General features: G+C 46.7%; 1 protein-coding gene across 2 annotated transcripts; it reads right to left on the minus strand.

The window, feature by feature from the left end:
* Nucleotides 1-265: 265 nt before the first annotated feature.
* Nucleotides 266-13981, minus strand: p2ry10 (P2Y receptor family member 10). Of its 2 annotated transcripts, none has more exons than XM_071399853.1 (5): nt 13825-13981; nt 13294-13455; nt 5873-5922; nt 5283-5463; nt 266-3620 (listed from the first exon to the last, which is right to left on the minus strand). In XM_071399853.1, exons 4-5 carry the CDS (start codon nt 5436-5438, stop codon nt 2670-2672), a joined length of 1107 nt encoding a protein of 368 aa, XP_071255954.1. In that variant the 5' UTR covers nt 5439-5463; nt 5873-5922; nt 13294-13455; nt 13825-13981; the 3' UTR covers nt 266-2669. The 2 variants fall into 2 exon arrangements, with proteins under 2 accessions (XP_071255954.1, XP_071255953.1); XM_071399852.1 differs by having other exon boundaries at nt 5614-5922.
* Between the last annotated feature and the right edge of the window lie 1832 nt (nt 13982-15813).

The following is a 15813-nucleotide window of genomic DNA, read 5'->3' on the forward strand; positions in this document are numbered from 1 at the left end:
TGTGTGTGTGTGTGTGTGTGTGTGTGTGTGTGTGTGTGTGTGTGTGTGTGTGTGTGTGTGTGTGTGTGTGTGTGTGTGTGTGTTTCATATCTTTGCTTCAGCTCCTGTGTGGTTTAGCATCACACTCCAACACTTACCCCATCAGCGCCCCACTTCCTCAGCAGCTCAGACTCTACAGTAGCCTCTCTCTGAGTATCTTTGAGAAGCACAGACATCCTTTACTTCATGTGAACAAGCAGTATTAAACCCAGTGGTCAGTCTGATATAGCAACAAGCTGCTTTTTATTTACATAAATTACAACATGGTTAAACAGCAGCTGATGCGTACAATGGCCCAGGCTTTCTCTGCTTCTTACTGTTTTAGCACATTTAGCTTATAAGAGTCCCCTTCAAACAACAGCAGTTTATCTTACATTAACATAGCTGGTTACATATCACTTTTTCAAGGTCAGAGTTCAGTGTCTCTCTGTCCCTCCAGAGTGGGGGGGGATGTTCTGTTGTGTAACAGTCTATCTGTCTACGGAGGAGATGAGGAGGAAATGGAAGTGGAAGAGGAAAGGAGGAAGAGGAGAGGAGGAGAAAACGGAGAGGACGAAACAGGAAAAGAGGAGATGAGTAAAAGGAGGAGAGGGGAGAGATGAGAGCGGAGAGGAGAGGAGAGGAGGAAAGGATGATGAGTGGAGAGGAGGAGGAGGAGGAGGAGGAGGAGAGAGAGAGAGGAGGAGGGAGAGAGGAGGAGGGAGAGAGAGGAAGAGAGAGAGGAGGAGAGAGCAGAGGAGTGGAAAGGAGTAGAATGATGAGGAGGAGGAGGAGATAATAGAGGAGAGGAAGAGAGGAAAGGAGTAGAAGGATGAGGAGGAGAGGAAAGGAGAGGAGAGAGGAGAGGACGAAAGGAGAGGAGTAAAAGGAGGAGAGAGAGAGAGAGGAGAGGAGAGAGAGAGAGGATGAGAGAGGGGAGGAGGAGGAGAGAGAGAGGAGGAGTGGAGAGGAGAGAGGGGGGGAGAAGGAGAGAGAGGGGGAGAGAGAGAGGAGGAGTGGAGAGGAGAGAGGGGGGAGGAGAAGAAAGAGAAGGAGAGAGGCTTCCTGGATAAAGCACTAAGTAAACCTCAGTTAGTGCTAAATACGGCTGCTAGAATATTGACTAGAACCAAAAAATAGGATCATATTACTCCAGTGCTAGCCTCTCTACACTGGCTTCCTGTTAAGGCAAGGGCTGATTTCAAGGTTTTACTGCTAACCTACAAAGCATTACATGGACTTGCTCCTACTTATGTCTGATTTGGTCCTGCCGTACATACCTACACGTACGCTACGTTCACAAGACGCAGGCCTCCTAATTGTCCCTAGAATTTCTAAGCAAACAGCTGGAGGCAGGGCTTTCTCCTATAGAGCTCCATTTTTATGGAATGGTCTGCCTATCCATGTGAGAGACGCAGACTTGGTCTCGACCTTTAAGTCTTTATTGAAGACTCATCTCTTCAGTAGGTCCTATGATTGAGTGTAGTCTGGCCCAGGAGTGTGAAGGTGAACGGAAAGGCTCTGGAGCAACGAACCGCCCTTGCTGTCTCTGCCTGGCTGGTTCCCCTCTCTCCACTGGGATTCTCTGCCTCTAACCCTATTACAGGGGCTGAGTCACTGGCTTACTGGTGCTCTTTCATGCCGTCCGTAGAAGGGGTGCGTCACTTGAGTGGGTTGAGTCACAGATGTGATCTTCCTGTCCAGGTTGGCGCCCCCCTCGGGCTCGTGCTATGGGGGAGATCTTCATGGGCTATACTCAGCCTTGTCTCAGGGTAATAAGTTAGTGGTCTGTTGATATCCCTCTAGTGGTGTGGGGGCTGTGCTTTGTCAAAGTGGGTGGAGTTATATCCTGCCTGTTTGGCCCTGTCCGGAGGTATCAGTGTCTCCCGACCCCTCCTGTCTCAGCCTCCAGTATTTATGCTGCAATAGTTTATGTGTCGGGGGGCTAGGGTCAGTCTGTTATATCTGGAGTATTTCTCCTGTCTTATCCGGTGTCCTGTGTGAATTTTAAGCTCCCTCTAATTCTCTCTCCCTCCCCTCCCAAAGGAACTGAGCCCTGGGACCATGCCTCAGGACGAAGGTGATGGACCATGCCTGCTCCAGTTTCAACTGTTCTGCCTGCGGCTATGGAACCCTGACCTGTTCAGCGGACATGCTACCTGTCCCAGACCTGCTGTTTTCAACTCTCTAGAGACCTGTCCCAGACCTGCTGTTTTCAACTCTCTAGAGACAGCAGGAGCGGTAGAGATACTCTGAATGATCGGCTATGAAAAGCCAACTGACATTTACTCCTGAGGTGCTGACTTGCTGCACCCTCGACAACTACTGTGATTATTATTACTTGACCCTGCTGGTCATTTGTGAACATCTTGGCCATGTTCTGTTATAATCTCCACCCGGCACAGCCAGAAGAGGACTGGCCACCCCTCAGAGCCTGGTTCCTCTCTAGGTTTCTTCCTAGGTTCCTGCCTTTCTAGGGAGTTTTTCCAAGCCACCGTGCTTCTACACCTGCATTGCTTGCTGTTTGGGGTTTTAGGCTGGGGGTTTCTGTACAGCACTTAGAGATATCAGCTGATGTAAGAAGGGATATATAAATACATTTTATTGATTGAGGAGAGGAGGAGGAGACAAAGTGCTCCCTACAGGAGGTGTTACTCCCTAAAAGAGGAGGTGCTTTCCAGGCTCATGAGCCGGCCTCTAATGGAGGAGGAGAGGGAGGAGGTGCGTTGGGAGAGGTGCTGTCTGAACTCTGCAGTGAGGAAGTAATATAACAAAGGGTTCAGACAGCAGGAAAGACTGGCTACACACAGAGAAACAGGGTGGAAATGACGCACCACCAGCATCGTGGGGCAGTGGGACACTATATCCTGAGAAACCATCACGTACAACAGGAAATTGACGTGGTACGGAGCGAAACAGAACAGGAATAGAGCCGAGCAGCTCATAACCATCCTCAGGGCACGACGCTTTTCTTTGTCGATCGGCCTGTTCATCTGGGCTGAGGGTTGGGCCTGGCTGGTCGAGGGGCAGCGGTGGTTGTGGTGGTGCTCTCTGTCTGTCTGGGCTGAGGGTTGGGCCTGGCTGGTCGAGGGGCAGGGGTGGTTGTGGTGGTGCTCTCTGTCTGTCTGGGCTGAGGGTTGTGCCTGGCTGGTCGAGGGGCAGCGGCTGTCCTGTCTCTGTTTCAGTGAGTGAGCGATCCGGAGAGAGCAGTAACTGATGGCACTGAGCGGTAACACAAACCCAAACAGCTCCGCAAGCACCATCATGGCTGCCACCAGGGGAAGGGGCAGTTTCCTGGTGGGCAGGTCCTTAAAACAGCCGTCGATGGGTCTTGTGTAAGGTAAGGTGGAGGGTGTGGAGTATGGAATAGGACTACCAGTGTATTGGCTGGGGTTAGAGCTGGGTATAAGACTGGTACTGGGGCTAGGGGTGTATTGGCTGGGTACAGTGCTGTTGCTGATCCTCATGATAATAAAAGGAGAACAACCTATTCCCACCACCAGCCACACGGTGGCGCTGATCAACAGGTCATAACGTCGTCTCCACCGCCGGGCATAGAAGGGCTGTAGCAAAAACACACACCTCTGGACACTGATACACACCTGGAGGAGGAGGTGGAGAGACAGAGAGAGATTAGAGGTGTGTGTGTGTTCTCACCAGGAAGCTGATGGAAGTGAACATGTTGAGGTATTTGAGGTAGAAACAGAACAGACACAGTGTGTTCTCACCAGGAAGGTGATGGAAGTGAACATGTTGAGGTATTTGAGGTAGAAACAGAACAGACAGTGTGTTCTCACCAGGAAGCTGATGGAAGTGAACATGTTGAGGTATTTGAGGTAGAAACAGAACAGACACAGTGTGTTCTCACCAGGAAGCTGATGGAAGTGAACATGTTGAGGTATGTGAGGTAGAAACAGAACAGACACAGTGTGTTCTCACCAGGAAGGTGATGGAAGTGAACATGTTGAGGTATTTGAGGTAGAAACAGAACAGACAGTGTGTTCTCACCAGGAAGGTGATGGAAGTGAACATGTTGAGGTATTTGAGGTAGAAACAGAACAGACAGTGTGTTCTCACCAGGAAGCTGATGGAAGTGAACATGTTGAGGTATTTGAGGTAGAAACAGAACAGACAGTGTGTTCTCACCAGGAAGCTGATGGAAGTGAACATGTTGAGGTATTTGAGGTAGAAACAGAACAGACACAGTGTGTTCTCACCAGGAAGCTGATGGAAGTGAACATGTTGAGGTATTTGAGGTAGAAACAGAACAGACACAGTGTGTTCTCACCAGGAAGGTGATGGAAGTGAACATGTTGAGGTATTTGAGGTAGAAACAGAACAGACAGTGTGTTCTCACCAGGAAGGTGATGGAAGTGAACATGTTGAGGTATTTGAGGTAGAAACAGAACAGACAGTGTGTTCTCACCAGGAAGCTGATGGAAGTGAACATGTTGAGGTATTTGAGGTAGAAACAGAACAGACAGTGTGTTCTCACCAGGAAGCTGATGGAAGTGAACATGTTGAGGTATTTGAGGTAGAAACAGAACAGACACAGTGTGTTCTCACCAGGAAGGTGATGGAAGTGAACATGTTGAGGTATTTGAGGTAGAAACAGAACAGACAGTGTGTTCTCACCAGGAAGGTGATGGAAGTGAACATGTTGAGGTATTTGAGGTAGAAACAGAACAGACAGTGTGTTCTCACCAGGAAGCTGATGGAAGTGAACATGTTGAGGTATTTGAGGTAGAAACAGAACAGACACAGTGTGTTCTCACCAGGAAGCTGATGGAAGTGAACATGTTGAGGTATTTGAGGTAGAAACAGAACAGACACAGTGTGTTCTCACCAGGAAGGTGATGGAAGTGAACATGTTGAGGTATTTGAGGTAGAAACAGAACAGACAGTGTGTTCTCACCAGGAAGGTGATGGAAGTGAACATGTTGAGGTATTTGAGGTAGAAACAGAACAGACAGTGTGTTCTCACCAGGAAGCTGATGGAAGTGAACATGTTGAGGTATTTGAGGTAGAAACAGAACAGACAGTGTGTTCTCACCAGGAAGCTGATGGAAGTGAACATGTTGAGGTATTTGAGGTAGAAACAGAACAGACACAGTGTGTTCTCACCAGGAAGGTGATGGAAGTGAACATGTTGAGGTATTTGAGGTAGAAACAGAACAGACAGTGTGTTCTCACCAGGAAGCTGATGGAAGTGAACATGTTGAGGTATTTGAGGTAGAAACAGAACAGACACAGTGTGTTCTCACCAGGAAGGTGATGGAAGCGTACATGTTGAGGTATTTGAGGTAGAAACAGAACAGACACAGTGTGTGTCCAAAGGGCCAGGTGTGTGTCAGGTAGTAGTGGATCCTCAGAGGCAAAGACATGACATGGAGCAGGTCAGCTAGAGCCAGGTTCACCATGAAGATCACTGCCTTGGTCTTCTTACTGAGGAGAGAGGAGAGGGGGTCATCATACACTAGGGAGGGGAAAGGGCGTGTGTGTGTGTGTGTGTGTGTGGTGTGTGTGTGTGTGTGTGTGTGTGTGTGTGTGTGTGTGTGTGTGTGTGTGTGTGTGTGTGTGTGTGTGTGTGTGTACCTGATGTGTGTACATAGCACCCAGAGAGCCGTGGTGTTGAGGCAGAGACCAGGGATGAAGAGCAGCACGTAGAACCAAAAGTACAGCTGCTGTACTTTTTGTGGCTCCCAACCAATCACATCATAGGGACACCGCACGGAGGAGTTAACAGGAAGCTCCTCCCCCAGATCAGAGACGTTCAGATTCATACTCTTATACACTCAATCAAACCCACAACTCACAAACAAACACACACACACACTCATTAACTGTCACGCACATTAATACTGTACCCAAAGCTGCATCTCCCACATCAGGACAGGAGAGGAACTGACAGAGAAAAAGACAGACAGACAGACAGAAAGATGATTACACAGATTAAAACACTATAGGACATTTTTCTGAGGACAGCAGCAGAGATGGGAAATGTTGTAGCAAGGTAAATCTAACAGCAGCAACTGTTTAAACAGTTCCTCTGTTATCTACAGAACCATTCTATACTCCCCCTCTTCCCCAGCCTAACCGCCAAGACTGGCCAACTCCCTTCCTGTATTTATAAACTTAGCATAAAAAGAAACGTCCTCTCACTGTCAACTGCGTTTATTTTCAGCAAATTTAACATGTGTAAATATTTGTATGAACATAATAAGATTCAACAACTGAGACATAAACTGAACAAGTTCCACAGACATGTGACTAACAGAAAGGGAATAATGTGTCCCTGAACAAAGGGGGGGGTCAAAATCAAAAGTAACAGCCAGTATCTGGTGTGGCCACCAGCTGCATTACGTACTGCAGTGCATCTCCTCCTCATGGACTGGACCACATTTGCCAGTCCGTGCTGTGAGATGTTACCCCACTCTTCCACCAAGGCACCTGCAAGATCCCGGACATTTCTCAGGGGAATGGCCCTAGCCCTCAACCTCCGATCCAACAGGTCCCAGACGTGCTCAATGGGATTTAGATCCGGGCTCTTTGCTGGCCATGGCAGAACACTGACATTCCTGTCTTGCAGGAAATCACGCACAGAACGAGCAGTATGGCTGGTGGCAATGTCATGCTGGAGGGTCATGTCAGGATGAGCCTGCAGGAAGGGAACCATATTAGGGAGGAGGATGTCTTCCCTGTAACGCACAGCGTTGAGATTGCCTGCAATGACAACAAGCTCAGTCTGATGATGCTGTGACACACCGCCCCAGACATGATGGGGACCCTCCACCTCGATGATAAATGCGAATCTGCCAGTTCTGTCTGATCCAGCAACGTTGGGTTTGTGCCCATAGGCGACATTGTTGCCAGTGATGTCTGGTGAGGACCTGCCTTACAACAGGTCTACAAGCCCTCAGGCCAGCCTCTGGAGGGATTGTGTGTTCCTGGTGTAACTCGGGCAGTTGTTGTTGCCATCCTGTACCTGTCCCGCAGGTGTGATGTTCGGATGTACCGATCCTGTGCAGGTGTTGTTCCACGTGGTCTGCCACTGCGAGAACGATCAGCTGTCCGTCCTGTCTCCCTGTAGCGCTGTCTTAGGCGTCTCACAGTACGGACATTGCAGTTTATTGCCCTGGCCACATCTGCAGTCCTCATTCCTCCTTGAAGCGCAGATGAGCAGGGACCCTGGGCATCTTTCTTTTGGTGTTTTTCAGAGTCAGTAGAAAGGCCTCTTTAGTGTCCTATGTTTTCATAACTGTGACCTTAATTGTCTTCCGTCTGTAAGCTATTAGTGTCTTAACGACCGTTCCACAGGTGCATGTACATTAATTGTTTATGATTCATTGAACAAGCATGGGAAACAGTGTTTAAACCCTTTACAATGAAGATCTATGAAGATATTTGGATTTTTACGAATTATCTTTGAAAGACAGGGTCCTGAAATAGGGATGTTTCTTTTTTCCTGAGTATATATGAGAGAGAGAGATAATATTCCATGATCTTTCCACCAAACATACCCAGAACATGGTTGCCATGGTATCAGAATATAATATATTTATGTTCTAGACATGTTTCATGGGAACTTTTATGTGTATCAGTTGTCAGGACGTCGTCTGATGGTCCCAAAGAAAACCCCCCCAATAAAATGTTTCATATCACACCCCGTTACTTTTACACAGCCAATCAGCACCCTGATTGGTGAACCACTGATCCATTCATAGCTTTCAGTAATTCCTGATCAACATGTCCTTACCTGGTATTTGAACTCACATCCTCTTAGTTCACGGCATTCAGGTCTTACTGCCTTACTTACCCACCATGTTCCTGTCAGGTATCGGTTCATTTTAATATTCTGTCATCATTGACTTATTTCATCAATATAAGGTCTTTCAGTATAGTTGTATAATGTTGGTGGTGGTAACCTGTTTTAATGATACTCCTGAATCACTATGATCAATACAAGTTTTTATTAAGTGTTCTTTTGAGATTAACTTCAAAGTGCATTCAGCCTATTGCTTAAACCCATCACATTGTTACATCTACAAAAGTGCCTCGGGAGAAGGGGTTTGCTTCTGGACAGGGCCTAACTATAACAACCCAATGAGCACAGGAGGGCTTAGGGTTTGCTTCAGGACAGGGCCTAACTAAAGTGGCTGGAAAAACCCTAGATCATTGTTATACTAATTTCCGCGACGCATATAAGGCCCTCCCCCGCCCCCCTTTCGGAAAAGCTGACCACGACTCCATTTTGTTGATTCCAGCCTACAAACACAAACTAAAACAACAAGCTCCCGCGCTCAGGTCTGTTCAACGCTGGTCCGACCAATCTGATTCCACGCTTCAAGACTGCTTCGATCACGCGGATTGGAATATGTTCCGCATTGCGTCCAACAACAATATTGACGAATATGCTGATTCGGTGAGCGAGTTCATTAGGAAGTGCATTGACGATGTCGTACCCACAGCAACGATTAAAACATTCCCAAACCAGAAACCGTGGATTGACGGCAGCATTCGCGTGAAACTGAAAGCGCGAACCACTGCTTTTAACCAGGGCAAGATGACCGGAAGCATGACCGAATACAAACAGTGTAGCTATTCTCTCCGCAAGGCAATCAAACAGGCTAAGTCCCAGTACAGAGACAAAATCGAGTCGCAATTCAACAGCTCAGACACAAGAGGTATGTGGCGGGGTCTACAGTCAATCACGGATTACAAAAAGAAAACCAGCCCCGTCGCGGACCAGGATGTCTTGCTCCCAGACAGGCTAAACAACTTTTTTGCCCGCTTTGAGGACAATACAGTGCCACTGACACGGCCCCCTACCAAAACCTGCGGGCTCTCCTTCACTGCAGCCGAGGTGAGTAAAACATTTAAACGTGTTAACCCTCGCAAGGCTGCAGGCCCAGAAGGCATTCCCAGCCGCGTCCTCAGAGCATGCGCAGACCAGCTGGCTGGTGTGTTTACGGACATATTCAATCAATCCTTATCCCAGTCTGCTGTTCCCACATGCTTCAAGAGGGCCACCATTGTTCCTGTTCCCAAGAAAGCTAAGGTAACTGAGCTAAACGACTACCGCCCCGTAGCACTCACTTCCGTCATCATGAAGTGCTTTGAGAGACTAGTCAAGGACCATATCACCTCCACCCTACCGGACACCCTAGACCCACTCCAATTTGCTTACCGACCCAATAGGTCCACAGACGACGCAATCGCAACCACACTGCACACTGCCCTAACCCATCTGGACAAGAGGAATACCCATGTGAGAATGCTGTTCATCGATTACAGCTCAGCATTTAACACCATAGTACCCTCCAAACTCGTCATCAAGCTCGAGACCCTGGGTCTCGACCCCGCCCTGTGCAACTGGGTCCTGGACTTCCTGACGGGCCGCCCCCAGGTGGTGAGGGTAGGTAACAACATCTCCACCCCGCTGATCCTCAACACTGGGGCCCCACAAGGGTGCGTTCTGAGCCCTCTCCTGTACTCCCTGTTCATCCACGACTGCGTGGCCATGCACGCCTCCAACTCAATCATCAAGTTTGCGGATGACACTACAGTGGTAGGCTTGATTACCAACAACGACGAGACGGCCTACAGGGAGGAGGTGAGGGCCCTCGGAGTGTGGTGTCAGGAAAATAACCTCACACTCAACGTCAACAAAACAAAGGAGATGATTGTGGACTTCAGGAAACAGCAGAGGGAGCACCCCCCTATCCACATCGACGGGTCAGTAGTGGAGAAGGTGGAAAGTTTTAAGTTCCTCGGTGTACACATCACGGACAAACTGAATTGGTCCACCCACACAGACAGCGTCGTGAAGAAGGCGCAGCAGCGCCTCTTCAACCTCAGGAGGCTGAAGAAATTCGGCTTGTCACCAAAAGCACTCACAAACTTCTACAGATGCACAATCGAGAGCATCCTGTCGGGCTGTATCACCGCCTGGTACGGCAACTGCTCCGCCCACAACCGTAAGGCTCTCCAGAGGGTAGTGAGGTCTGCAGAACGCATCACCGGGGGCAAACTACCTGCCCTCCAGGACACCTACACCACCCGATGTCACAGGAAGGCCATAAAGATCATCAAGGACAACAACCACCCAAGCCACTGCCTGTTCACCCCGCTATCATCCAGAAGGCGAGGTCAGTACAGGTGCATCAAAGCAGGGACCGAGAGACTGAAAAACAGCTTCTATCTCAAGGCCATCAGACTGTTAAACAGCCACCACTAACATTTAGCGGCCGCTGCCAACATACTGACTCAACTCCAGCCACTTTAAAAATGGGAATTGATGGAAACTATGTAAAAATGTACCACTAGCCACTTTAAACAATGCCACTTAATATAATGTTTACATACCCTACATTACCCATCTCATATGTATATACTGTACTCTATATCATCTACTGCATCTTGCCATCTTTATGTAATACATGTACCACTAGCCACTTTAAACTATGCCACTTTATGTTTACATACCCTACAGTACTCATCTCATATGTATATACCGTACTCTATACCATCTACTGCATCTTGCCTATGCCGTTCTGTACCACCACTCATTCATATATCTTTATGTACATATTCTTTATCCCTTTACACTTGTGTGTGTATAAGGTAGTAGTTGTGGAATTGTTAGGTTAGATTACTTGTTGGTTATTACTGCATTGTCGGAACTAGAAGCACAAGCATTTCGCTACACTCGCATTAACATCTGCTAACCATGTGTATGTGACTAATAAAATTTGATTTGATTTGATTTGATAACTATAACAACCCAATGAGCACAGGAGGGCTTAGGGTTTGCTTCAGGACAGGGCCTAACTATAACAACCCAATGAGCACAGGAGGGCTTAGGGTTTGCTTCTGGACAGGGCCTAACTATACTGGCCCAATGAGCACTGGAGGGCTTAGGGTTTGCTTCAGGACAGGGCCTAACTATACTGGCCCAATGAGCACAGGAGGGCTTAGGGTTTGCTTTGGGACAGGGCCTAACTATAACAACCCAATGAGCACAGGAGGGCATAGGGTTTGCTTCTGGACAGGGGCTAAGTATACTGGCCCAATGAGCACAGGAGGGCTTAGGGTTTGCTTCTGGACAGGGCCTAACTATACTGGCCCAATGAGCACAGGAGGGCTTAGGGTTTGCTTCTGGACAGGGCCTAACTATACTGGCCCAATGAGCACAGGAGGGCTTAGGGTTTGCTTCAGGACAGGGCCTAACTATAACAACCCAATGAGCACAGGAGGGCTTAGGGTTTGCTTCAGGACAGGGCCTAACTATAACAACCCAATGAGCACAGGAGGGCTTAGGGTTTGCTTCTGGACAGGGCCTAACTATACTGGCCCAATGAGCACAGGAGGGCTTAGGGTTTGCTTCTGGACAGGGCCTAACTATACTGGCCCAATGAGCACAGGAGGGCTTAGGGTTTGCTTCTGGACAGGGCCTAACTATAACAACCCAATGAGCACAGGAGGGCTTAGGGTTTGCTTCTGGACAGGGCCTAACTATAACAACCCAATGAGCACAGGAGGGCTTAGGGTTTGCTTCTGGACAGGGCCTAACTATAACAACCCAATGAGCACAGGAGGGCTTAGGGTTTGCTTCTGGACAATCATATCAATGATGAGAGAAGAGTCTAATTGAAACCTGACAAGGACATGGTTGCGTAGCAGGAAGATCTGAATGCCGTGTACTAAGAGGTTGTGAGTTCAAATCCCAGGTGAGGACTGTACAGGGCTACCACAGGAGAAGAGGGGAAGGACTGTTTAACTTTGAAGTAAATAATAATTTCTGTATAAATGAACATGCACAGTGTAATCAAATATGTACGTTGAAAGCACTGTGTGTGTCCCAAACTCTGCCACCAGACAAAGAGCTGTGAATGAATCAGTGGTTCACCAATCAGGGCCTTGATTGGCTCTGCAACAGTGACAATGTGTGATTATTTTATTTTGGGGGTGGAGAAAGATTCTTTGGGACCATCAGGTGACGCCCTGACAACTGATACACAGAAATGTTCCTGCCAAGTCCCATGAAACGTGTCTAGAACATCAATATTTTACATTCTGTGAACATGGCGACCACGTTCTGGATAAGTTCTATTTGACATTAATGGTCCCTTAGAAACAGTCCTTGCACATCACCGGGACATTCATATAAAAACGTTAGTTAATGAGACTCTTAAAACTTATTCAGGATCGGTGTCCCGTCCACGGACGGTTGAGCTAACGTAGGCTAATGCAATTAGCATGAGGTTGTAAGTAACAAGAACATTTCCCAGGACATAGACATATCTGATATTGGCAGAAAGCTTAAATTCTTGTTAATCTAACTGTACTGTACAATTTACAGTAGCTATTACAGTGAAATAATACCATGCTATTGTTTGAGGAGCACAGTTATGAACATGAAAAGTTATTAATATACAAATTAGGCACATTTGGGCAGTCTTGATACAACATTTTGAACAGCTGGGCTGGAATAATACATTATGGCCTTTCTCTTGCATTTCAAAGATGATGGTACAAAAAAATACAAAATAACAGTTTTTTTTTTCTTTGTATTATCTTTTACCAGATCTATTGTGTTATACTCTCCAACATTCCTTTCACATTTCCACAAACTTCAAAGTGTTTCATTTCAAATGGTACCAAGAATATGCATATGCTTACTTCAGGGCCTGAGCTACAGGCAGTTAGATTTGGGTATGTCATTTCAGGAGAATATTGAATGAAAGGGGCGGATCCTTATTAAGAGAACATTCTCAACATTTGTGAGGACGTTTGTTGTTAGCTGTGTATGACAGTTGAATCAGGACACTAAAACCTCTATACACAATCAGTACTGTCTAGTCACATAGTCCAAGACCTGACCAACACACTGTGATCTACAATCAGTTATGTGACAATATAGATGTAACAACATGGCTCTACATAAACCCCTTTTTCTACTACAATACTAGACAAAACACTTTGGGATTGATCATTTTAAAGTTCAACATCTTCTTTGTCTTTGTGGATGACATATTCATAATACTTTCCAAAGTCTTTTCTCTACTGTGTCAAACCAACCAACAGGCTCTCTTAGGTTCTGACAGAACATCTCTCAATCCCTTTCTGAACCTGTGTCTTAGGATACAGACAAAGCCTTGTCTAGACTTTAATCACGCTCAATAGTTATGTTTACAGAAGACCTGGAAAGACTTCTACTGGTCTAAAAGCTCAACATGCTCAATAGTTATGTTTACAGAAGACCTATAGGTTTACCTCTAGTTCCACCAGGTAGGTTGCCTCTCCAGGTGAGTCAGTCTGATGAGGTGCAGGTAGAGGTCAGGTGAGAGGTCAGATCAGAGCCCAGAGGATGACATCAGCAGATTGGTGTGAAACAACTGTAGACCAACTGACAGGTCCTCTCATCTGTTGCTGTCACTGAAGGAGGCAACAGTTTATGTCACGCATGCCTTCCTGTGTGTCTAAATGTGACAGTAGCTGTTCTGGTGTCCGATGCCGTAGGAGTGTGTTGTCGGTTGCTAATTTCTGGTGCAGAGCAGCTTTAACAGTGGTGTCGAGGGTTGTGTGGCGCGGTCTGTGTGTGTGCTTGTGTGTGTGTGAGCGCGCACATGCATGCATGCATTTTTTGTGTAGGAAGTGGCTATCAGGGTTCTCGGGTTTTGCCCGTCTGTGAAACTGTTATTCTACCGTTGGTTACGTCAGTCAGACCCTAGCAACACCTTAACACAACACTACACACTGCTGTGGCGAGGCGTGAGCCTGTAAGAACAGAGATATCGTTGTTACCTTCATTCAGGTGTAGCACTTTGAGCTTCAGTCCAGGTGACAGCAGAACACAGAGTGGGAATCCCCTCCACGTCAACTCCACACAGTCACTAACTACAACACACCCTGATCCACCAGTCACTAACAGCCTTCTCTGAGTCACACAGATCCTATCTGACAGAGAGACAGACAACTGTTGAGGGTTAGGGTTAGAGAAAACTCTACAAAACGGTTCTTTACTTCCTCTTATGAAATAAGCTACTTCCCTTTTCCAACTGTCTTTATCAACTATTAAAACTGATATAGATGACTGCCTGTCTGCTTCTGATTTCAGTTTATCACACTATATATCTCACTATAGTCCCTACACTGACAACTGCACTGACAACTGCACTGACAACTGCACTGACAACTGCACTGACAACTACACTGACAACTGCACTGACAACTACACTGACAACTACACTGACAACTACACTGGCAACTACACTGACAACTACACTGGCAACTACACTGGCAACTACACTGGCAACTACACTGGCAACTACACTGGCAACTACACTGGCAACTACACTGACAACTACACTGGGAACTACACTGACAACTACACTGACAACTACACTGACAACTACACTGGCAACTACACTGGCAACTACACTGACAACTACACTGGCAACTACACTGGCAACTACACTGACAACTACACTGGCAACTACACTGACAACTACACTGACAACTACACTGACAACTACACTGGCAACTACACTGACAACTACACTGGCAACTACACTGACAACTACACTGACATCTACACTGACAACTACACTGGCAACTACACTGACAACTACACTGACAACTACACTGGCAACTACACTGACAACTACACTGACAACTACACTGACAACTACACTGACAACTACACTGGCAACTACACTGGCAACTACACTGGCAACTACACTGACAACTACACTGACAACTACACTGGCAACTACACTGACAACTACACTGGCAACTACACTGGCAACTACACTGGCAACTACACTGACAACTACACTGGCAACTACACTGGCAACTACACTGACAACTACAGTAACAACTACACTGACAACCACACTGACAACTACACTGACAACTACACTGGCAACTACACTGACAACTACACTGACAACTACACTGACAACTACACTGGCAACTACACTGACAACTACACTGACATCTACACTGACAACTACACTGACAACTACACTGACAACTACACTGGCAACTACACTGGCAACTACACTGACAACTACACTGACAACTACACTGACAACTACACTGACAACTACACTAACAACTACACTAACAACTACACTGACAACTACACTGACAACTACACTGACAACTACACTGACAACTACACTGGCAACTACACTGGCAACTACACTGGCAACTACACTGACAACTACACTGACAACTACACTGGCAACTACACTGACAACTACACTGACAACTACACTGACAACTACACTGACAACTACACTGGCAACTACACTGACAACTACACTGACAACTACACTGGCAACTACACTGACAACTACACTGACAACTACACTGGCAACTACACTGGCAACTACACTGGCAACTACACTGACAACTACAGTAACAACTACACTGACAACTACACTGACAACTACTCTGACCCAGTGACAGAGGCTGCTTCTCAACTCTCAAAAGTTGATTCCTTTCCTCTCTCCTCTTCTCCGCTCGTCCTCTCCTGTCTTCTCTCCTCTTCTCCCCTAGTCTCCTCTCCTCTTCTCTCCTAAGCTGTGTTTGAATACCCATACTAACATACTATATACTACATACTTAATGAGTATATACTACATGCTATATACTATTTGTTCATTTTTGTATACTGTAAATGAATGGTATCCTTTCAGTTGAAACCTCTTGCTAGCTAGTTAGCTTAACAAATGACTAGTTAGATATTTTACGACTTCGGGTGTGTTCTTAAATTCAATTTGGAGT

This window comes from Salvelinus alpinus, chromosome 4 (genome assembly GCF_045679555.1).
Source record: "Salvelinus alpinus chromosome 4, SLU_Salpinus.1, whole genome shotgun sequence".
Classification (NCBI taxonomy): domain Eukaryota; kingdom Metazoa; phylum Chordata; class Actinopteri; order Salmoniformes; family Salmonidae; genus Salvelinus; species Salvelinus alpinus.

Coding starts and splice junctions, on each gene's coding strand:
- p2ry10 (XM_071399852.1), bottom strand. CDS start 5,801: ATGAATCTGAACGTCTCTGATCTGGGGGAGGAGCTTCCTGTTAACTCC. Junction 5,464..5,613: donor GTGCTATGTACACACATCAG/GTACACACACAC, acceptor CTCTCTCCTCAG/TAAGAAGACCAAGGCAGTGA. Junction 3,621..5,282: donor ACGCTTCCATCACCTTCCTG/GTGAGAACACAC, acceptor CTCCTCCTCCAG/GTGTGTATCAGTGTCCAGAG.